This window comes from Ranitomeya variabilis, chromosome 6 (assembly GCF_051348905.1).
Source record: "Ranitomeya variabilis isolate aRanVar5 chromosome 6, aRanVar5.hap1, whole genome shotgun sequence".
NCBI lineage: Eukaryota > Metazoa > Chordata > Amphibia > Anura > Dendrobatidae > Ranitomeya > Ranitomeya variabilis.
In genome coordinates, this window is record NC_135237.1 from 31187762 (window position 1) to 31212655 (window position 24894).

The window sequence follows — 24894 nt, forward strand, 5'->3', positions numbered from 1 at the left end:
TGGATATGCTGGGTCTTGTAGTCCCCCCTTCCTTCCCCCCGCAGTTTACCTTGGAATACAATAAATTAGAGGGAAATACATGTTGCAGCATGTTCTTTTTTTTGAGGATCAATGGTTGAAAATATCAGATCTGTGACCTCTGTCCTGATATTTATTTGTTAAATGGAGCTTTGTTGCTCTATAGGAAGTTAAGAAACTGCAACTCCCAGCATGCAGCTGTCAGGATATCCTGGGAGGGGTACAGTGGGAAGACCACCGCTAGATCCTTACTATAATTCTTCTAAAAATTGATCTATCCATCAAGACTTCATCCTTTTATACTTGGATTTGCTGGGAGTTGTAGTTCTGCAACAGCTTGGAGATATGAATAAAATGGAACATACTGTTGTGTAACTACAAGTCCCAGCATGCCGAAGGTGAAGTGAACAACTAATGCAGGGAAAGGGGCACTCATGGTCATTTGTGATTTGTTTGTTATAGTCTTTCCTTCTTTTTCAAGGCAGTCTGAGACTTCTAGTCCTCTCATCGTGACATATACTGTCCACCAGTGGTCTCCAACCTGCGACTCAACAACTTCCAGTATGTACTGGCCGCACTGGTATAGACCCTGCATCGTCTGTCCTAGGAGGTCAATCCTTTCTGCAAAACTTAAAAAAAATACAAAACAAAAAAAACTCTTTTGGTATCACGGTTCTGTCTTTTGCATATGCTGGGACTTGTAGTTCACCAAGAGTTGAAGAACAATAGACCAGGAAATAGCTTGCGCTTTGTAAGGGTCTTCGTTGCTATGACTTGATGTTTAGCAGGGCAGGATGAGACTTGTAGTTCTGCAGTGATTGTCCAGTATGTTGCCCCACCTTTTAGATCTGGGCACAGGTCGCCAGGAACTATTGCACGGGGCACGCCCTGAGCGGTTGGCTCTGGGTGAAAGGCTTGCTGCACCTTAAGTTTGTTTTTGTACCTTGTGCAGCAGTTCTCATCAAACATCTGACACATAATTCACAGGCCAGGATATTCCTCCTGGAAATCCACACGGAAGTCACTAATGTCTTTCACGGATCAGGAAATCCTTTTTTCTTATTAATCTAATGGCTAGAATAACGAGCGTAACCCCCCGATCAAATGGACCCTAATAAGTTGCATAAGTGGCCCCCGATTCACCTACATGTACAGTATCGATTACGGTGTAATTGTAGTTGAAGGGGTGGCCAGACCATTTTTATTTACTATGGCACCTGAATAAAAGCCAGTGCAAGCACCTTTGGGACCCCCGCAGCTTGGAACTTAGAGCAGGTAACACATTTTACACATTTCTGATTTTTTTTTCACCTCTCAGATAAATAAAAAAAAATGGTATAAAAAATTAAAAAAAATTGCACGGTTTTTTTTTGCTATTTCAATACGCTTGAAATTGTTTTCCGGTACACTATGTGGTAAAATCGATGTTGTCATTCAAAAGTACAACTTGTCCCGCAAAAAACAAGTCCTCATACAGCTATATGGCTGGAAAATGAAAAAAAGTTATGGCTCGTGGAAGAAGGGGAGGAAAAAACAAAAATGGAAAATTGCCCAGGAATGAAGGGGTTAAAATCCTTATAATAAGATAATAATGGCAGCACGGTGCCCCCTGCAGGCTGGGGCCGGGCGCACACGATCTGGAAGTGGCAGCACGTTGGACTCAGCGTTGCGGTATATGAATCCGTAGGTGTTCACTGAACTGTGCAGATTCACCACGTCCAATACATTGTACAGGTGAAATTTCTCCGCAAGATAAATAGACATGCTGCGGTCTGGAGAAACGCGCCACATGTCCGTCTCCGCGGGTGAGGTGCGGGGATCTCTGGACGCATAGTGGACATAGGATTTCTTGAAATTCCATCCACTATGCTGTAACAGCTGGACGCTGCGGGTTGGACCCTGCATAAGTACACAGCGTCCAACCAGCAGCATTTACTGATCGTGTGCACATACCCTTAATTCTTCAAATGTTCATAATGGGTTTGCTAACAAACTAAAAAAAATCATATTTCTAAAATTTAATTAGGGTTAGGGTACCACCTTAATTCCTAAATTTGTAGACCGTTATCAGGCAGAATTTACACAGCATGAAATTCAACATTTCCATTAGTGACCCATTAATAATACAAGGCAGGAAGTGTCATAGGGATTTTGGAACACCATTATGGTGCTTAATAATTCAAATTTAAAATAATTTAAGTAGCTGATCCTATGAAAACGATCTTCTTACTGACTTGTAAAACCTATTTTGTTAAACATTCTTAGGTCATTTTTATTACAAGAAGTCCTGTGCTCAGAATCTTCATCTCTTGTCCAGAGTATAAGGCTAGTTTCACACTAGCGTTAACTGCAATACGTCGCAAATGCGTCGTTTTGCCGAAAATACGCATCCAGCAAAAGTTCTTGCTGGATACGTTTTTTCGTCATAGACTAACATTAGCGACGCATTAGCGACGCATTTGCGACGCATTGCAAAACGTCGCGTCCGTTTTGCGACGCTTGGGCGTGTGTTAGCGGACCGTCGGGAAAAAAAACGTTACATGTAACGTTTTTTGCTCCCGACGGTCCGCTTTTTCCGACCGCGCATGCGCGGCCGGAACTCCGCCCCCACCTCCCCGCACTTCCCCGCACCTCACAATGGGGCAGCGGATGCGTGGGAAAAATGCATCCGCTGCCCCCGTTGTGCGGCGGAGACCACGCTAGCGTCGGGAACGGCGGCCCGACGCACAGCGACGGGTTGTTCCCGACGCTAGTGTGAAAGTAGCCTAAGTGGTTACAAAGAGCGTCTCTCTCTGGAGGATCCATCCTGTGTGAGACAGACAGTCAAATTATGTGAATGGACGTGTGTCTATCTTTGTGTATGTGGCTTAGCCTAGAATGTATGCACTCTTGGTGGTGTGTGTATATTGGTGATATATAATGTATGTGCTCTGTATATATGTGCTCTGTATACATGTATGTATGTGCTCTGTGTATACCTGTGTGTATGTGCTCTGTATACATGTATGTGCTCTGTATACATGTATGTGCTCTGTATACATGTATGTATGTGCTCTGTGTATACCTGTGTGTATGTGCTCTGTATACATGTATGTATGTGTTCTGTATACATGTGTGTATGTGCTCTGTGTATACCTGTGTATGTACTGTATGTGCTCTGTGTGTATCATAAGTGACAGTGTGTGTCACTGTAACATACATACATTGTTCCTCAGTTTGAATTGGGTGATGTGCTGCTGATAACATGATACTGTACACACTGATCTATTTGTGATTGTTCTGTCCCCACCATTCACTCTTTATATATGTATGTATGTGCTCTGTATACCTGTATGTGCTCTGTGTATACCTGTGTATGTATGCGCTCTGTGAGTAGAGTATCATAAGTGACAGTGCGTGTCACTGTAACATACATACATTGTTCCTCAGTTTGCATGGGGCATCATTCATTGACAGTCGGTGTAAAGAGGCCGGGAAACAAACTCTGAATGACTTCAGTATTGGCGATCGCACTCGGTTATCAGCCTGAGATCAGCGCATGTAAATACAACCGCAATGTTTGTGCGATTGTGCAATATGGGAGCATTTGGGACCACACTTTGAACTTTGGCCGGGGCCCCACTTTGTCTAATACGGTTTCTGCAAAGTATTAAAGGTGTGGATGTGCTTGTATCATTATGTTATTACGGTTTTATGTGCCACAGGCAGAAAGATATAAAATTGAAAGGTGTCTAATTGCAGCAAACACTTGGCACAAGTTCTAGACGTCTTGGGCTGATTCTTCGTCTGCTCGTTCATCACCAATTGTGAAATCCTTGTCCTGGCAGCAACAGAAAGACAACCGAGTGTACATGAGGGACTGGCTGACCGGCTGCATAATATCCCATCGGGGCACAAAGACTTTAATTTACGAAACCGTTCTACCAAACACTGTTATCTTTGTCCGGAATGTTCTTCTTCATATTTTTCTCAAACTTCCTCGTGAATGAATCTAGAATATAAATATTTTCTCCTTTTAGTGTATGGGGGAATTGCAAAAAAACTTTTTTTGTTCTATGTCAACTAAAATAATAATAATAATAAGCTGCTTTAAAAAACACTTCTTTAACTGCCGACTACTTGTGTATGCAGCTTCTTTGCAGACTTATGTGTCTCCATGGCTACAGACTACAAACAAACCTGGTGTAGTCTGATCCTGCAGTCATGTGTTGCTCTTCTCCATCTGTTCCATAATTATTTTACAAAATATGTTTGGTATGCTGGGAAAGGGAACCATTCAGGAAATGTCCAGGGATGTTCCTTGTATTTTGAGTTTAGTTTGATTTGCAACATTTTTTGCAGTAGATTTAACCTTTTGATTATTTGATCACCAAGGAAAATGTAATCGATCAATCCTCTGTATCATTTCCAAACCTAGAATCTGAGCGTCTACACTTTACTAGAATCAAGCTTTAGCCGCACTCTTTGTAAGGTTGGAGTCACACATAACATATAAAAAATCGGTCCGTTTTTCATGGCTGATATTCGCAGAAATGTTCCCGAACAGTGATCCGTATGTCATCCAAGTGCAATGCAAGGATGCGATTTTTTCTCATCAAAGTATCCGTATGACATCTGTATGGTGAGATTTTCTCGCCGGCTTGCAAAATGGACATATAATGGATCCATGGTCTCAAATATTCGTGAAAACATACAGTTAGGTCCATATATATTTGGACAGAGACAACATTTTTCTCATTTTGGTTATAGACATTACCACAATGAATTTTAAACAAAACAATTCAGATGCAGTTGAAGTTCAGACTTTCAGCTTTCATTTGAGGGTATCCTCATTAAAATTGGATGAAGGGTTTAGGAGTTTCAGCTCCTTAACATGTGCCACCCTGTTTTTAAAGGGACCAAAAGTAATTGGACAGATTCAATAAATGTTCCTTTTTAGTACTTGGTTGAAAACCCTTTGTTGGCAATGACTGCCTGAAGTCTTGAACTCATGGACATCACCAGACGCTGTGTTTCCTCCTTTTTGATGCTCTGCCAGGCCTTCACTGCGGTGCAGTAGCGTAGTACCAGGGGGACAGAGGGTGTGGTCGCCCCGGGCCCGGAGCTCAGAGGGGCCCACCTGGAGCTACGCTACCCTTAACTATATTAGCCTGCTGTGCACGCCAATATAGTTGAGCTCTGCGGTAGAGCAGAGACAGAATCTTCCTGCACTGCCGCGGTCTGTTCTGTAGAGGAGCATGTGCCCGGGGACGCTGGGTGCCGGCACTGTACCTGCTGCCTCCAGCATACTGCAGACACACACACATTGCCGGCTGTGTGGTGTCTGCTGAAGAGACTTCAGGACGCTGCTTCTTCCCTCCCTGCCCTGCATACAGGAGCAGGACAGGAGATAGGACGGAGTAGGAGCTCAGGCTGCAGGGGGCTGGAGGTGACTGCACTGTGCAGTGAGGAGGAGGCAGGACACTGCTCCCCTCCTGACATGTCCCTGAGATTTCTTGCATCCGTTTTGCTCTGTCTCTGTCAGTCTCACTCTCTCAATCTCGCTCTCTCTGTCTCACTCTCTGTCTCGCTCTCTCTGTCTCACTCTCTGTCTCGCTCTCTCTCAGTCTGTCTCGCTCTCTCTGTCTGTCTCGCTCTCGCTCTCTGTCTCGCTCACTCTCTCGCTCTCTGTCTCGCTCTCTCTGTCTCGCTCTCTATCAGTCTGTCTCTCTGTCTCGCTCACTCTCTGTCTCGCTCACTCTGTCTCGCTGTCTCTCAGTCTCTGTCTCTGTCAGTCTCTGTCACTTTCTGGCAGTCTCTCTCTATCTCAGTCTTTGTCTCGCTCTCTCTCTGTCTCTCAGTCTCTGTCTCTCTGTCAGTCTTTGTCTCAGTCTCTGTTAGTCTCTCTCTGTCACTCTCTGGCAGTCTCTCTCTGGCTCAGTCTTTGTCTCGCTCTCAGTTTGTCTCTGTCTTAGTCTCGCTCTCTCTCTGTCAGTCTCTCTGTCTCTCTCAGTCAGTCTCTCTCAATCTCTGTCTGTCTCTCAGTCTCTCTGTCTGTCAGTCTCTCTTCAGTTTCTGTCTTTGTCTCTCTCAGTCAAGGTCTCGCGCTCTCTGTCTCAGTGTCGCTCTCTGTGTCTTTCTGTCTCAGTCTCTCTCTGAGTCTCTGTGTCAGTCTCTCTCTGTCTCTCTCAGTCTCTGTCTCTCTCACTCTCTGTCACTCTCTCTCTCTCTCTCTCTCTCTGTCTCAGTCTCGCTCTCTCTCTGTCTTGCTCTCTCTGTCTCGATCTCAGTCTCTGTGTCAGTCTCTCTGTCTCTGTTAGTCTCTCTCTGTGTCTCTCTCTCTCAGTCTCTCTCTGTCTCTCTCAGTCTCTTTGTCTCGGTCTCGCTCTCTCTGTCTCTCTCAGTCTCGCTCTCTGTCTTTCTGTCTTCTCTCTTTCTGTCTCTCAGTCTCTCTCTCAGCATCTCTCTCTCTATCTCTTGTAATGTGGTCCTGTAGCTGGGGTCAGAATCCTATCAGTCCAGTGTGTGTCATCTCATATCAGTAAATACAAGGTAACCAACTTGAAAATGCCATTTATATAAACAATAAAAATCCCCATAAAGTTGAGGATAAATATATATGATGAAGCCAAATAGAATAAAAATGGGAACAGCCAGTAGGTGAGTATAGATAATCACAATCACATATAGATGCATATGTATACTGTCTGAATAACATGGCCCGCAAATGGGGAGAAGGGAAAAAAAGAAGAGATGACATACGGGGGGCACACTTTCTTCTTTCATTGTGTGATATTTTACCTCCCGCCCTTTCTTCTGCGTTCCTCTTTCTTTCCATTCACCTCTTCAGGGTCTTGTCCAGACAAGAGTATTCCTTTTAGGGTTACCTGGATTCATTCAGGGACCTATTCCCATATGATGGACTCTATACGCATTTACTGGTTGTTTTTATTTTCTGCAATTTGCAGCCCACAGAAAGGGACAGAGACCATAATCCAAGGGAGATACAACGTGGGGGCTAATGCGGGGGCTATTATACATTTTCGATTACAGCAGGATCATCTGCTGAGGTTCCCCTCTTTACCCATGATTAAAGTGTGCCACCATAGTTGTAATCAAGGGTTAGGGGCCCTCTCAGATGGTTCGCCCCCCCTGAGCTGAACCCTTAGCTTCGCCTCTGCTGCGGTGGTTTTCAGTTGCTGTTTGTTTGTGGCCTTTCTGTCTGAAGTTTAGTCTTTAACAAGTGAAATGCTGCTCAATTGGGTTGAGATCAGGTGACTGACTTGGCCGTTCAAGAATATTCCACTTCTTTGCTTTAATAAACTCCTGGGTTGCTTTGGCTTTATGTTTTGGGTCATTGTCCATCTGTAGCATGAAACAACGACCAATCAGTTTGGCTGCATTTGGCTGGATCTGAGCACACAGTATGGCGGCTCTGAAGACCTCAGAATTCATTCCTGTGTCACATCATCAATAAACACTAGTGACCCAGTGCCACTGGCAGCCATGCATGTCCAAGCCATCACACTGCCTCCGCCGTGGTTTACAGATGATGTGGTATGCTTTGGATCATGAGCTGGACCGCGCCTTCACCATACTTTTCTCTTTCCATCATTCTGGTAGAGGTTGATCTTGGTTTCATCTGTCCACAGAATGTTCTTCCAGAACTGTGCTGGCTTTTTTAGATGTTTTTTAGCCTTTTTCTTCTTGATGCTTATGAGTGGCTGCACCGTGCAGTGAACCCTCTGTAGTTACTTTCATGCAGTCTTCTCTTTATGGTAGATTTGGATATTGATACGCCGACCTCCTGGAGAGTGGTGGTCACTTGGTTGGCTGTTGTGAAGGGGTTTCTCTTCACCATGGAGATTATTCTGGGATCATCCACCACTGTTGTCTTCCGTGGGCGCCCAGGTCTTTTTGCATTGATGAGTTCACCAGTGCTTTCTTTCTTTCTCAGGATGTACCAAACTGTAGATTTTGCCACTCCTAATATTGTACCAATTTCTTGGATGGGTTTTTCTGTTTTCGCAGCTTAAGGATGGCTTGTTTCACCTGCATGGAGAGCTCCTTTACCGCATGTTTACTTCACAGCAAAACCTTCCAAATGCAAGCACTACACCTCAAATTAACTCCAGGGCTTTTATCTGCTTAATTGAGAATTACATAACGAAGGGATTGCCCACACCTGTCCATGAAATAGCCTTGGAGTCAATTGTCCAATTACTTTTGGTCCCTTTAAAAACGATGATGGGAGCTGCCCCATAGATTAATATTGATCCGAGTGCTATGCTATTTTTTGTAGCATAGCACTCGTCCTTATTACGCTCTAGTGTGACTCCGGCCTAACACGGGGAGTAGGATTAGAAATGATAATTCCACTGTCTTTATGGGGGAGGTGGGAAATGTGAAAAAACCCTCCTACTATATACAACAACGTTAATTACTCAATATTAAAAAGGAGGGGATTTGTAAGACAGGGGTAGGTCACATAAATGAGCATTAGGGATTCCGGCCCTAATTATGGCCTAATGGTTTCCTTACCTTACCTAACGATATAACACCCCAGCTTGACGTCAGCTAGCCCTCAATTACCCTGTTACTCCCTGCAAAAAGAGTAGCACCATCTCTTCTCCCTGTACAGCTGATAGAGACTCCGGGGAGGTACAGGAGCTTTTCTTCATGTTATCACCCCTCTCACCGATTACATCCTGTCATCTATCCTGTGACCCCTGTGCTGTACTGGTACTTCTCTTCATATTATCACCCTCTCTTCATATTATCACCCTCTCACCAATCACAGTCTGTTACTGTAATCTCTTTCCCTGTACAGCAAAAAAGAAACCCTGGGGAGGTACAGGAGCTTTTCTTCATGTTATCAACCTCTGACCAATCACAGCCTTTTACCATCAACTCTCCCCCTGTATAACCTCCATTATTTCCAGAAGAGGAGAGTTTACGGACACTTTTTTTTATTATTATTATACCAAACTCCCACTCTTACACCTACCTCTTCACTCCCAGATATACTTTTTATAATAGTGTTCAATTCAACAACCCTCTCTGAAAGCTGCAGCCTGAACTTTCAATAATTCACTTAAATGGATTTTCCAACTTATGATATTAATGACCTTCTCTTAGGATAGGTGATTAATATCAAAACAGTGAAGGTCCGACCCTCGGCAACCCCCACTGATCATCTGCTTTTAGATCTGGCATGGGCCGGACATCACTGTGTTGTAGCAGTTCACAGACGCTGCAGCTCAGCTCCTATTGAAAGCAATGAGAGCTGAGCACGGTCACTACAGTATTTAGATCTGTGATGTCCCAGCTACTTCCACTGTTTATCTCTGTATAGAGCAGAAAACAGATGATTGGTGCTGGATGTGAGTCCTCCACCGAGTTGAAATTGATGACCTATCCTAAGAATAGATCATCAATATTTTAAGCCTGGAAAAGCCCTTACAGGAAATCTGTCGGCAGCATGATATAGGGCTGAGACCCTGATTCCAGTAATGTATCAGTTACTGGACTTTGTGTTGCTGTTTCAATACAATCAGTGTTTAATCAGCAGGAAATTATCACTACAGGACTTCATGTCTAGAGCCTCTTTGGTCCAGCATCTGCAATTTCCTTAAAGGATACTGATGGCTTGAGTGGCAGTGTGCTGCTGATCTGGGAAGGGGGCCGAGTCCTGAGACCCTCAACAATCCTCAAAACACCAGTCTAAAGTGCGCAGTTTCTACAGGAGCACACGCACATGGCTGTACTTCATGGACTTACTAATGAGCGGGTACATCACGTTGTACAGGAACGATGCACATCATAGATGTGTTTTGAGCGATCTGTGGGGGTCTGCAGGTTCAGAATCCCATCAATCAGCTGCATCAGTATATATCTCTTGTGGGCTTCAAAATGCAGCTGATTGATGGGATTTTTTTTTTGCATCCCCTTTAAAGGAGCAGAGAGGATACATATAAAGGTGAATGTAAAGTACCATCCTGGTAGAAAATGGGCAAATATTCCGAATGCTGAATATATTTAGCAGATTATTCTCCCTTTTTGTTTTCTAGCCGTCGAGCCCAATTGTTCAGAGAGATCGATCCCATAGAGCTTCCTAATTGCCAGTTGATCAAAGGGATTGGTAAGTGGCTGCAAAATTCACTGTGTCCTATAGAATGAGATTTACTGGTTAATATATGGAGCCCTTCTTTACAGGAGAACCCACTTAAAAGAAGCTGATCACAGCGAGTCCTGGAATATATTGTAATGATGTTTTACTTTCTGTAAGCCCGTCTTGCCTGATCTTACCTGAGATGCCGTCATTTAGAGAGATGCTTCCAGCAGCCACATGGACCATAGGAAACAATAGACTGGAGGGTTAATGGACTTTTATGGGAGAATATATTGGGCATGCTCTGTTGTCTGTGCAGAAGTCATTGTGCAGGGAGGGAGGAATGATCTGTGACCGTATTGTAAATGGTGGATCCTGTGCTATCCATATATTACCTGCCTATGACTCTGGTCCTGCCTATGACTCTGGTCCTGCCTATGACTCTGGTCCTGCCTATGACTCTGGACCTGCCTGTGACTCTGGTCCTGCCTGTGGCTCTAGTTCTGCCTGTGACTCTGGTCCTGCCTGTGACTCTGGTCCTGCCTGTGACTCTGATCCTGCCTGTGACTCTGATCCTGCCTGTGACTCTGATCCTGCCTGTGGTCTCTGCTCCTGCCTGTGACTCTGGTCCTGCCTGTGGCTCTGATCCTGCCTGTGGCTCTGGTCCTGCCTGTGGCTCTGGTCCTGCCTGTGGCTCTGGTCCTGCCTGTGGTCTCTGGTCCTGCCTGTGACTCTGATCCTGCTTGTGTCTCTGGTCCTGCCTGTGGCTCTGGTCCTGCCTGTGACTCTGGTCCTGCCTGTGACTCTGGTCCTGCCTGTGATTCTGGTTCTGCCTGTGGCTCTTGTTCTGCTTGTGACTCTGGTCCTGCCTGTGACTCTGGTCCTGCCTGTGACTCTGGTCCTGCCTGTGATCTCTGATCCTGCCTGTGGCTCTGGTCCTGCCTGTGGCATCTGATCCTGAGGGTTTTTTCCCTGTTAGTGCAGCGCCCCAGAGTCCTGGTCGTCGCAGTAATGTTGCTCTGCCACTAAGGGGAGTGATGTTATGTCTGATGGCATTGAAAGAGTTCACCTGACCAGGTATCACAGTCACACTACACTTCACACTCCGGCCACCAGGGGGAGAAAAGGGTTCTATGTATTAGGCCACTCCTCACACTTGGGTAAAACTGGGGGTTGGATAGGAAGTTAGGGAGAAGCTGACTGGGTTTTGACCAGGCAACATCCTGTGGCAGAGGGTGTTGCGGGGAGAGATTCAGGGAGGACTCTGTCAGGGGTGGGATCCTGGCAGAGGCCTAGCGAAAAGGACATCGTTACGGAGCTGCGCCTGCACTACCTTGCGGCGGCATCTTAAGAAAGGACACAAAGCGAAGTTTATTGTGGAGAAGTGAGAAACGAGATCACAGCATTAAGGAGATATCCAGTAGGAGTCATGCCCCGAGATCGGCAACATCCTACTGAGGCGCGTAGCCGGTGGCCGGAACGCCGAGGAAGTATTGGGCTCCAAGCATTACTTCAAACCGCGGCAGGGCAGTTAACTCTAGGTTGGCTGTCTCACCTAAATCACCTAAGCAGACATAGGGGGCAATTGTGGGAGAGGGGCGACTCTAGGGTCCCAGAATAACTCCAGGCCTACCCGTCATACGGGTGCGTCCTAGCCATATCATCTGGGGGACGGAGAGAGAACATCAGAAACAGACACAACAGTTGTGAGGACTATCCCGTGGTGCTCAGCAGGGAAGTACTACAACACACAGGCGCTAGTTGGTAGGCACTGATTTCCACCTGCAAAGGGAACTCTGGATGTGCCGTCGGACCGGCCGGTCTCAGACAGCCCTGTTAGCAGTGCTCTGGATTGCGGATCCTGAAGTCTTCAGTAAAGAGGTAAAGAGACTGCAACCCTGTGTCCTCGTTATTCATTGCGCCTTGCACCACACCATCACCTTTATCTGGACGCCCCTTAGCAGGGTCACGGACCGGGTCTAGCCACCGTGACATCCTCAGAACAGAAGAAGAAGAGGCCCGGTACCGAGTACCCCGCGGCCCTGCGTCTGGGGGCGCTCCACTATTAACATAAAAACTTTAACATTAACAGTAGTAGGTCATTTTCCAACACATTCCCTTCAAATATTGTATCTAAAGCCTTTGTTTGGATTTTTGGAAGTTTACTGCAAAAAAAAAAAATCTGATTCTACTCCATAAGGTTTTGGCACATTACACGTTGCAAAACCTGATAGGCAGGAACACCTAAGTTTAGATTGGAGGTGCAAATATTGGATTCTAGGACCACTCCCTTAGATATCAGTTTATGGGCCGAGTTTTGGGACGATTTCCAGTTTCGGAAACCTTCCGTAAAATAAATATTTGGTCATTATCAGAAAAGTCTGCTGCTTGTTAAACCTGATCGTTTAGCGCTACATTGTGCGCTATTGATATAAAATGTAACCGACGCCTCTTTATCTCATGATTACTCTTGCAGAATATGGCTCTGAAGACGTCGAGCTTCTTCCCAACGGTCTGGCCTTCATCTCCTCTGTAAGTACACAGGATCTTCTGGTAAAATTAAAGGGTTTATCCGGGGTTAGAAAAACAGTCAACCTCTTCCATAAACAGCGCTACTCTTGTTCATGGGTTGTGTCTGGTACTGCAAGCCAGATGCAATGATCTGCAATACCACACACAGCCTGCGGATAAGGATGGCGCTGTTTATGTAACAAATAATATTGTCCTTATTCTTATAAGCCCTTTAACACTAAAATTGTTTTTCCATGCCAGGTAATAAAATTCATGTTCTGCAACACATTACAATGCAGTCTGGCCTGGGATCTTTGTCAGGGAATTCTGGGTTAATAATGGAGGGTCTCTATTGGGGTCTATAATATTACAAATCACCCCTCTCTGTAGGGGATTCAAGATGTTCTTGCATTAAAAGGAAAGCCCTATTGCTTTAAGTGAGAACCTGTAATGCTTACTTTCACCAGTGGTGGCGCTGCAGGGATTTCGCACACTTGCTGCTGGATCTCCCATAGATCACAGCTGATCACGAGGGTCCTAGCAGCCGGGCATTTTGTATCCAAACAATACCTACATGTCTTTCTCACCTAGTGCCAAATAATATCTGTGTACAATATCCACAGCATAATATAATTCAGTGCCAAAATAATACCGTCATATAATGTCTAAATACCTCAATGCAGTATCCAAATAATACTTACACGTAGTGCTCACATACCACTGCCATACAATGCAAATAATATTGCCATGCAATGCTAACATAATGCTTTTATACTGTACCCAAGTAATACTTGCATGTGGAGCTCACATAAAACTGCCATACAATGCCAGCTATTGCCATATCCACAACATAGTATAGTTCAGTGCTAAAATAATACAACTATATAACATCTAAATACCTTGATACAGTGTCCAAATACATGTAATAACGCCATGAAATGCTTAAATAAGGCTTTAATGCAGTACCCAAGTAATACTGGCACCTGGTGCTCACATAAAACTGCCATACAATGACAACTAATACTTCTTTGCAATTTCCACAACATGACATAGTTCAGTGCTAAAATAATACTGCTATATAATGTCTAAATACCCTTGTTATGCTCACATAATACCGCCATACAATGCCCAAACAATACTTTCACATAGTAGCTTAATAATACTTGCACGTAGTGCTCATAAAACACTGCCAAATAATAATTCTGTACAATATATCCACAACGAAATATCATGAGTCAGTGCAAAAATAACACCGCAATATGTCTAAATATTCCCTCTACACAGTATCCAAACAATGCTACATGTAGTGCTGACATAACGCTGTCAAACAATGTTCATATAATACTTTCATACAGAATACCAAATTATAGTTCTATTTAGTAGCTCAAATAATAACGCCATATATTACCTAAATAGTGAAGTCAAGTGTCTGTTGGTCCACAGCAATGAAGGGCTACGTGCTGTAATCCTGAGACCTCCTGTTGCCCATTAGGAAACCGTGCCCCTGGCAGTGCTGGAGGCTGTCGATTTTTCATGTGCAGCTCTGGACTTTTTTTTTCACCGTGTTATACTGCATTAATTACTACAAATTAGCAATGCCCCCCTGCTGCTCTCCTTCCCCTGCCCTTCTCATACTGTTCTAAAACAGTGAATGAAAAGCTGCAGCTGCATCCCCCTCCTCTCCCTCTTCCATGTCTACTATATATTGTTATAAACCAGATTTTTTTTTTGTTACTGAGGAGGTTAGTGATGTTTTATAGAAAGTCTATGGGCAGATGAATAGGGATTACAAGGATCACATTATAGGGATTCGCCCAGTGATCGGTACCGCCACAAGTGCTAAGAATAAACCCGTCCTGGCACTGATAATACCATAGAGATCAATAGATGAAATCCCGAGTGTCAAAATCTCGGGAACCTGTTCATGTTCAATAATGGTGGGAGTCCCCCCGCAAGTCCCCATCCTTCTGACCCCTATGACTGTCTGTAGTTAACCTTGGGAATAACCATTTAAAGGAATATTTATTTATATCCAATAAGCGATATCATATGGCTAAGATAAGCCATCGCTTTATGTTTAACCTTATAGCTAACCTTCAGGAGTCTAGGACAATCCCCAATTTGGAAAATAAAAAATTGAATCCCAAATCTCATCTCTGGGCATGCTACAGTCTTTTCCTGCACAGTGGCAATAGGCCACCCGCTTGTGCAGAAAAGGATAAGTGTTAGAAGCAAAGAAGCAAGAGTGGTAGATGCAGACATGCACAGACCTGTGTTTCTGCTTTCTAGTAAGTGTTTTCTCAGACGGTGCTGGATTTACAGACACACTGCTCAGTAGAGCTGTAAAATGCTGTATATACTGCTGTTTTCTGGTAAGTGTATATCCAATTTCAGATCTGGAATCACAGATAGAATAGTACCGAGCAGTGTAAAATGTCCTCCATATTGCTGCTTTCTGGCAAGTGTTTATCCAGTTTCAGAGCTGGATTCACAGCTACACTGCTCTATATTGTTGTATAATGTTCTCTAGGCTGCTCTGTATGTCCTCTGTATGTGCTGAACATGGGAGACCTCTTAGCAGCCAGTTTCTACTCACTAGCTCAGAGACGACTGGAAATTAGAGAGAGCCCCCAGAGGGGAAAAATGGTGAAAATGCAGCATACAAGTCACATTATACTGTTCTCCCTCCTGTACACACACAACAGATTATTCAGAAAAGTAACCGGATACGGCAGGCATGCTTTAAATGCTGCATCTTTCATATTAATCCATTGTATGTACTTCTAGGGTCTGAAATTTCCTGGAATTGTGAGTTTTGCTCCTGAAAAACCTGGAGAAATTTTCCTTCTGGACCTGAATGATGAGGAGCCCCGTCCATCCACTCTCCGGATCAGTAAAGGGTTTGACTTGTCCACATTCAGCCCTCATGGAATCAGCGCGTACATTGATGAGGAAGGTAAGGTCCCTATGGGGGCAGATTACTGGACTCCTTTAAGGGTATTTTAGTAGGGAATGCCGGGAGATTTCAGCTCTGGAATTTGTAGAATTTATGAATGCAGCACTTTTTGTTGCAGATTTCATCTTTATATAACTTGTGAGCAGATCCCAAGCCCCGTTCCTCGCCCTCTGACATGTTTCACCTCTACTTTACGCTGTTGGCTCTTATTGTTGTGGAACGAGTATATCCTGTTCCTTCACAAAAACAACAAAATCCTTCGTAAATCCTGAGGATAAAGCGGAATAACCCGGGAGATTTATTGAACCCATGGGTGATATTGACATTACCTGCAGCTCCTGGCCAATATTGCCCAAATCATGGACTCGTGTCCTGGTTCAGATACTTAGTATCTCACATGTCTGGAATGTGGTCCTATTTTTAAAGGGGTTGTCCACCTTTGGGGATCTTTTATTTTCACTTAAATGGAAGGACTTGGGGCTAAAAATCATTTTTGCCGTTGTTTCGTAAAAAAGGTTTTGCATCACTTTCTGTAGCCGCGGTATTACCCTGTCTATTTCTGGCTGCAGAATGAGTTAGCTGAGAATTTGTAAGTGAGTTCATTCTGTTTGTAACTCGGCCACAGAGCACATCAAAAAATGGTGCAAAATGTCTAATTTAACACAATTGCAAATTATTATTTTTTATTTTTTTAGTTAATTACGTGGATTTAAGGCTAAAACAATCATTTTCACAAAGGTGGAAAAACCCCCTCAGAGTAATATTAAAGGAAAAGTCGACATTCTCTATTAATCTACTTTGGGGTTCCTTGTTATCAGTTATCTCTGCCAAGAAAAGTCGGGCTCTTCTTTAGCTGGGGTGACGGGAGGGATTGTAGCTAATGCTGAGGACCCCTGTTTGCTTCAGTTAGCCTTGGATCAATAAAAGGTTACCAATACCCCCATTTTGCTATTAAAGCATTGTATTGAGCCACTGAATTGCAGTATTATGTACAAAAACTATATTGCAGTGTTATGCGAGCACTACATGTAAGTATGTTGGATTCTGTATAGAGGTATTATTTAGACCATGTATTGCAGTATTATAGTAAGGTATTATTTGGCATGGTATAGCAGTGTTATGTGAGCGCTAGATGGGAGTATTATTTGTATACTGTGTTATCTAGGCCTTGTATGGCAGTATTATTTATGCACCGAATGCTAGTGTGTTGTGGGTATTGTACGGAATTATTAATTCGCCTGGAATGGCAGTGTTTTACGTAGGCACTATATGTAAATATTAATTGGATCCTGTATTCTGATATTTTTAGCATTGCTTGGTGTTATTGTTTTTGTCACACAATGGTTTTATGTTTGGGGTACTTTATAGCAGTGTTATTTTGAATTATATGGAAATATAATGTGAGCAAAGCAAGTGTTTGGGTCATGTATCTTGGTATTATTTAGTGGTTCGGAATACTGGTGTTGGGGGTATTGTGCACTATTATTTGGCATGATATGATGGTGTTTTAGTATTACGTGGATACTATATGGTGGTATAATTTAGATACTGGATGGTAGTATGTTGTACAGGAATATTATTAGGCATTGTATGGCCGAGTTATGTTATCACTATATGTAATCATTATTTGGACGCAGCATAGCGGTATTATTTCTCAGTGGGACACAGGAACTACAAGTTAATATGCTCGATAGTGCCGCAGCCGCTACTTAGTCTTCTGTTCACATCGTTGCGGAGCTGGGGATGCAAGTGTTAGAACAAGGGTACTATAAGCGACACTTGCTCGGGTAGTAACCCAGAGGATTGATATTCTTTCTTCTCCAGCACTGGTTTTAGTTTTCTCACCCAAGGGACAGTATTAGGATGCCCCAACATCCCCCAATGAAGCAACCAAGAAATAAACATTTTTGGTACTCTGTAAAATATTTCTCGTAGCTTTTAATGGGGGAACCTTGTTTGAGGATGGGCTGTCTTGATTTTGCTCGTCTTACTGCTTTTGCACTAACTGGACGCCGGCTGTCCAGGTGTAGTCTCTTGGGGACCTGTCAGCTTTTTTTCCGGGGTGTATTCTTAGTGTCAGCCTCCAGGTGGCAGCATATTAACTTATGATTCCTGTGTCGCAAAAAGAAGCCACTGAGAAATAATATCGCCATACAGCATCCAAATACGGTAATGCTTACATGTAGTAACCTCAGTGGGAGCTACAAGAATATTATATGGTGAGTACCAAAAATCTGCATTTCTCCTTCACCTCTTTGGGGGACACAGACCGTGGGTGTATGCTGCTGCCACTAGGAGGCTGACACTAAAGCTGTGTGCACACGTAGCAGATTTTTAGCGTTTTTTGCGGTTTTTCGCTATAAAAACGCTATAAAACCGCGAAAAAACGCTCACATTAAGCATCCTATTTAATAGAATGCAATCCGCATTCCAGAAAAAAACGCAGCATGTTCATTAAATTTGTGGAATCGCGGGGATTCCGCACACCTAGGAATCCACTGATCCGCTTACATCCCGCATGTGGCTGTGCCCACGATGCGGGAAGTAAGCAGATCATGTGCGGTTGGTACCCAGGTTGGAGGAGAGGAGACTCTCCTCCACGGACTGGGCACCATATAATTGGTAAAAAAAAGAACTAAAATAAAAAATAGTGATATACTCACCTTCTGATGGCCCCCGGAGTCTTCCCGCCTCTCAGCGGTGCACGCGGCCGCTTCCGTTCCCATGGATGCTTTGTGTGAAGGACCTGCGATGACGTCGCGGTCACGTGACTGTGATGTCATCGCAGGTCCTGAACACAAAGCAGCTATAGGAACGGAAGCGCCACGTGCATCGCTGAGGAAATCGGGGGCCATCAGAAGGTGAGTATAACCATTTTTTTAAATTTTTTTTTATTTTTAACATTATATCTTTCTACTATTGATGCTGCATAGGCAGCATCAATAGTAAAAAGTTGGTCACACTTGTCAAACACTATATTTGACAAGTGTGACCAACCTATCAATCAGTTTTCCAAGCGATGCTACAGATCGCTTGGAAAACGCTAGCATTCTGCAAGCTAATTATGCTTGCAAAACGCTAGGAATATGCATGCCAATTCCGCATGCGATATACCCACGGCAGGAGTTGCAGAATTGCCACGGAAAATTCTGCAACGTATGCACTTAGCCTTAGAAATACAAAAAGAGTTTGCTCCTCCCCTGCAGTATACACCCTTCTTCTGGCTCCCAGAGAACCAGCTCTTGCTTAGTGTCCGTAGGAGGCACATGGGTCTGCTATTCAGACCCAAAACTCTTTATTATTTTATTTTTACAATTTTTTACATTTTTGTTTTTAATTTTTACAACGGACGAAGGGGCGACAGATCCTTTCAAGGCTCCGATCTTCGCAAACCATCAACAGGCGAGCATGGAGAGTGTCGCCCCTCCGTATCCTCTCCTGCGATGTGCCACGCCTGAGCTGATTCTTAGGGGCGACGTGTCCCTTCAAGGTCACCGATCTCCCCACACCTTCAGCAGACGAGCACATGGAGTTTCGCCTCCACGTATCCTCTTCCGCAGCCAGGCCCAATGCCGGACGTTCAGCCCTGTCCCATCCTAGGTGATTAACCCTTTGAATGTACAGAGGCCCACCTCTTGGCGTCCGAGCAGCCCCCACTGTCCCACCACAGTTAAAGCGGATGGTACAAGGAAGCGGACGGTCCCTCTCCACCTCCCTCCTAAAGAGATGGTGGAGTGAGGGTTTTCCCCCTTATCCCTGCACTGTCCAAACCAGCAGCAGAACAGGAGCACCTGCAGCAAGCTGCCTTACCTGCCACCCCCGGCAGCTTCTCCGGGTAAGTGATGGGGCTGGAGGGCTCCTTTCAGGCGGTCTGGGGCGGCGCAGGTTAAGGGGGACCCATGTTGACTGCGCGGGCGCGCATTCGGCCCCTTGCTGTATCGGCACCAGCCAGTGCCGCAAATTTAGTCCCGGTTTCTGCCCTGTACTAGGCCGCAACCCTATCTCCGCCCATGCAATGATGCGAGGCGGAGCCTCCGCCCACCAATTTTGGCGCTTATCGCACAGCGCGAGAAGCGCAGCTGAGATCTCGGGGGCCATCTTTCTCCCCCCAGACAGCCTCAGGACATACTAGCTGACTGGCAGCAAGTGTTCTCAGCGCAGGGGCCACGCAGTTGGAGAAACGCAGGAGGAGCGGGGACACAGACCTGGGTAAGGGAGCACTGCATTATAAATCCTCCTCCCTGCTGTCACCCCTTTTCTCAGCAGTATCCTTTCTCTGCAGTCCCTAATATTATAGGGCCACATAGAAGGGTATATCATGTCCCAGCCTAAGGCATCCAAAAAGTCTAACAAGACTATGGCTATATTATTTACTTCATGCTCCTCCTGCCAATCTGCGTTTCCTAAGGCTCAGAGTTCACTGCTCTGCAATGCCTGTGACCCCCAACTGCGCTCAGGAGCCCTCCGCTGCCACCGAACCCAGTGTATCTAGTCCCCCTGAGTGGGCTTTGTCACTGTCTCAATCCATGGCTTCGCTGGCCAAAGCGATTGAATCCCTCCGTGATCCTTCGGGGGACCGGTGCAGGACTGATGTAGATGGATCCTCCCCAAGCCAGGAGCAGTCGGTTATCAGGGGCTGAAAGCACTCTGGAAGCTGTTGGGCACCTAGAAAATGGATCCATAGCACGTCTCCTGAACAGACACGTGTCTTGTCGCCTCACAGCTCCGTTTCTCGCTCTCTCTCTCCAAAGTTCAGTAGCAAACGCGAATTTGACTGCGAATCTGATGGCCCTTTAGATCTGGATTTTCCAGACTTTCAGAAGACAGTGGATTCGCATATTGAGGCAGTCAACCAGGCTTTAAAGGTTGAGGAAGATTCCAGCTCTGCTTCGGGGCAGACCTTGTCCCTTAAGAGAACTAAACGCTTTCATAAGGCATTTGCTATTCATCCGGAATTTAGTGCCATATTTAATAGGCATAGAGAACACCCGGATAAACACTTCACAGGACAAAGGCCCCCTGAAGCCAAGTATCCTTTTTCAGCTGATTTGAAAAAGGATTGAGCGGAATCTCCGGTGGTAGACCCCCAGTATCCCGCCTAGCATCCAAAACTCTCCTGTCCGTGCCGGATGGCTCATCCTTCAGAAATCCCACGGACCATCAGATAGAAGGTTTGGCCCGCTCTGCTTTTGAGGCCTCAGCTCGGCGCTCTATCCATCCTTTACTGCAGCATGGGTAGCTAAGGCTATGGTTTTCTGGTCAGAGACCTTAGCTAATTCTCTTCGGAACAGTAACCTTCCTCAAGAGGTGGTGCACCTTGCCAACCAAATTTCCCGGGCAGGCGATTACCTGGTACACGCAGCCGGTTGTGCGGCTCAGTCAGCAGCCAATGCCAGCTCTATCAGAAGGTCAATATGGTTCCTAGAGTGGAAGGCAGACTCTGCATCAAAAAAGTCTCTTACCTCCTTTCCTTATCAAACCGGTCGCTTATTTGGAGAAAAGCTGGATCAGATAATTTCGGATACTACGGGAGGAAAGAGTAAATTCCTTCGCCAACAGAGACTTGGGCGTCCCTTTTGGAGATAGCAACAAATCCATTTCCGTTCTTTTCGCTCCACTCCAAGCTGGGCCACTACCACTACTTCGTCCGGTTCAGGACGTTCTCCACGAAGAGATGGAGGAACCCAGGTCTTGTACAGGACCAACCAGCATTGGAAGTCCTGACCCAAACAGTTGAGGCCTAAGGGACCTAGGTCCCAGAGATTTTCCTCACGCTGACTATCAGCGCTATCTAGTCGACACCGGCAGGGTAGGAGCCGCTACTTCTCTTTCATCAGGTCTGGCTTTCCGTCGTGTGGGTCAGAGATCTGGTGTCGTCTGGATACAAAATCGACTTTGCTATTTGCCCCCTTCACGTTTCTCTTCCTCCCATCCTCCCTCTTCAGAGGTAAGGGCAAACGAGTTCTCCTGGGCCATAGATGCGTTGCGTCACGATTGCGTCATTGTCCCTGTCCCACTAAGCGAAAGGCTTCAGGGTTTCTATTCAAATCTTTTCGTTGTCCCAAAGAAGGACGGAAAGGTGAGACCCATAATAGATCTCAAACTTGTAAACAAGTTTGTCAAGGTCCATCATTTCCGCATGGAATCTCTGCGTTCAGTTATCACTTCCCTGGAAGAACGGGAATTTTTGGCCTCAATCGACATCCGAGACGCTTACTTGCACATTCCAATCTTTCCCCTTCACCAAAGATTCCTGCTCTTCGCCATTTGCGAACAGCAGTTCCAATTCACGGCCCTGCCCTTCTGCCTTGCTACTGCCCACAGAGTGTTCACAAAGGTCATAGCGGCCGTCATGTCGACCATCCTGCACTCTCGGGCATGATCGTTCTGCCCTATCTGGACGACCTGTTGATCAAAGGTCCGTCCTTCCACGACTGTGCAGAGTCCGTTCGCATTACTTGCGATACCCTTTCTCGCCTGGGCTGGCTGATAAACTTAAGCCAATCCTCTCCGGTCCCAGCCCAGCAGATCTCCTTTCTAGGAATATCCCTGGACTCGTCCCGGGGGTTGCTAATTCTCCCTCCAAAGTCTTAGCCCTTCAACAAGGCGCCCAAGTGATTCGTCAGTCTACCTCTCACTCCACCCGGTTTGCAATGAGGGTGGCCGCAATGGAAGCAGTCCCCTTTGCGCAGCTGCACCTTCGTCCCCTTCAATATGCCCTTCTGGCAGCTTGGGACAGAAACCCTTTCTCCCTAGACCTAAGGTGCCGCTTATCCCTGCAGGTCAAACACTCAGCTGGTGGACATTGAACTCTTCCCTCAACCAGGGGAAGTCTTTTCTACCCCTTCAATAGCTAGTGGTGACTACCGATGCCAGTCTTTCGGGCTGGGGAGCAGTCTTCTGCCACCACACTGCTCAGGGCCGTTGGTCAATTCAGGAATCGAAGCTAACGATCAACGTTCTGGAGATCTGTGCTATTCGTCTTGCCCTGCAGCACTTCCATCATCTTCTGGAGGGTCACCCCATCCGTATCCAATCAGACAATGCCACGGCTGTCGCATACATCAATCATCAGGGGGGTACCCGCAGCAGGATGGCCATTTCTGAGGTAACTCACATCCTTCAATGGGCAGGGAACAACCATTCGGTGATCTCTGCGATACACATTCCAGGAGTGGAAAACTGGATGGCGGACTTCCTCAGCTGTCAGAGTCTCACTTCGGGGGAGTGAGAGCTCCATCCGGAAGTCTTCTCCCAGATCTGTCTTCACTGGAGGATCCCAGACGTGGACCTCATGGTGTCCAGACTGAATACCAAGGTTCCCCATGTTATAGTGAGGTCTCGAGATCCAAGAGCCATCAGTGTCGATGCTCTGGTTCTTTAATGGCGCCAATTCCACCTTCCATACATTTTCCCTCCTCTTCCCGTTACTCCCCAGAGTAATCAGGAAAATCAAGGCGGAAGGAGTACCAGTGATCCTAGTTGCTCCCGATTGGCCTCGCCGCGCGTGGTTCGCAGAGTTGGTATGCCTCGTCGCCGACATACCCTGGAGACTGCCAGATCGGCCAAATCTGCTCTCCCAGGGCCCCATCTACCACCAGAACTCAGGGGCCCTATGTTTAATGGAGTGGCTGTTAAATCCTGGGTCTTTACCAAGGCAGGGTTTTCTCAACAGGTCATTTCCACCATGGTTAGTGCCCGTAAACTCTCATCGGTACTCATTTACCATCGTACCTGGAAGACATTTTTTTGCTTGGTGCAAGGATTGTGGTATATCTCCTCTCGTCTTCTCAGTCACCACCATTTTAGAGTTTCTACAGGTCGGTCTGGACTCCGGGCTGGCACTTAGCTCTCTCAAGGGCCAAATCTCTGCTCTATCGGTCTTATTTCAGAGACGCATCACGTCAAGACTCCAGGTTAAGACTTTTCTTCAGGGGGTATCACATGTCGTTCCTCCCTATCGCATGCCTTTAGAGCCTTGGGACCTCAACTTGGTGCTAAGTGCCCTTCAGGAATTGCCCTTTGAACTGCTTCAGGACATGTCACTGGTCTATCTGTCCGGGAAGGTTGCCTTCCTTGTGGCGATCACATTGATCAGACGGGTTTTGGAATTAACCGCCTTATCCTGCCGGGCGCCTTTCCTTAACTTCCATCAGAAGGTTGTCCTGAGGCCGTCTCCGTCCTTTTTGCTAAAGGTCGTTTCGTCCTTTTTGCCAAAGGTCGTTTTGTCCTTCCATCTTAAAGAGGACATTTTTCTTCCTTCCTTTTGTCCTGCTCCTATTCACAGAATTGAAAGAGCTCTCCACACTCTGGACCTTGTCAGAGCTCTGTGAAGGTACATCTCAAGGACCACATCCTTCAGAAGAACAGATGCCCTGTTTGTTCTCCCGGAAGGTCACAGGAAGGGTCTTGCTGCTTCAAAGGACATGATAGCCAAGTGGATTAGTTCCACCGTTGAGGAGTCATACCGAGTCAGAAGTCAGCCCATCCCATCGGGGATCAGAGCACACTCCACTTGAGCGGTGGGGGCTTCTTGGGCCATTCGGCATCAGGCAATGGCAGAGCAGGTCTGTAAAACTGCTACTTGGTCCAGTTTACATACCTTCGCAAAGCACAATAAAATTCACTCTCAGGCTTCAGCGGATGCGAGTCTGAGCAGAAGAATTCTGCAGACAGCGGTGGCGCACATCTAGACAGTTGTAGCATGAAGCTTAATCCTTTGTGTTTTCCCACCCAGAGAATGCTTTGGGACATCCCATGGTCTGTGTCCCCCAATGAGGCTAAGGAGAAACAGGGATTTTTGTGTACCAACCGTGAAATCCATTTCTCCAAGCCACTCATTGGGGGACACAGCACCCACCCTGTTAGCCTAATGGCTTATGTGGCTTTTGCCTTCTAAGTTGACATGTTGTACTCTTCTATGTTGTTACTATTTGTTCCTACTGCTTTTGCACTGAACTGGTTCTCTGGGAGCCAGCATGAGGGTGTATACTGCAGAGGAGGAGCTAACTATTTTTGTGTTAACTTAGTGTCAGTCTCCTAATGGCAGACACATGCCACCTCAAACCTGGAAGGTTCAGCAGCACCAAATACAACTAATAAAGCAAGGTATTGCAGGGTTATGCCCACGTGTAAATTTTATTATTGAACAGAAGCAGTGCAGTCACACCAATCGCACATACTGTAAAAAGGCCAAAATATGAAATACAAGGCACAGCAGAAATTTTTGTTTCATAATGATCCAAGAAGTTATAAAGTTATCATGTCAGCAGTTATACAACTCAATATAGAACATTTGACGTGGTATATTAAGGTCCTG

General features: G+C 45.7%; 1 protein-coding gene across 1 annotated transcript in view; it reads left to right on the top strand.

The window, feature by feature from the left end:
* LOC143781512 (serum paraoxonase/arylesterase 2-like) overlaps positions 1 to 24894 on the top strand; it is a 38164-nt gene that overhangs the window by 349 nt on the left and 12921 nt on the right. The window contains exons 2-4 of the mRNA XM_077268145.1: positions 10068 to 10138; positions 12585 to 12640; positions 15407 to 15575. Coding sequence (XP_077124260.1) covers positions 10068 to 10138; positions 12585 to 12640; positions 15407 to 15575 — 296 coding nt within the window. The remainder of the gene's footprint in view (positions 1 to 10067; positions 10139 to 12584; positions 12641 to 15406; positions 15576 to 24894) is intronic.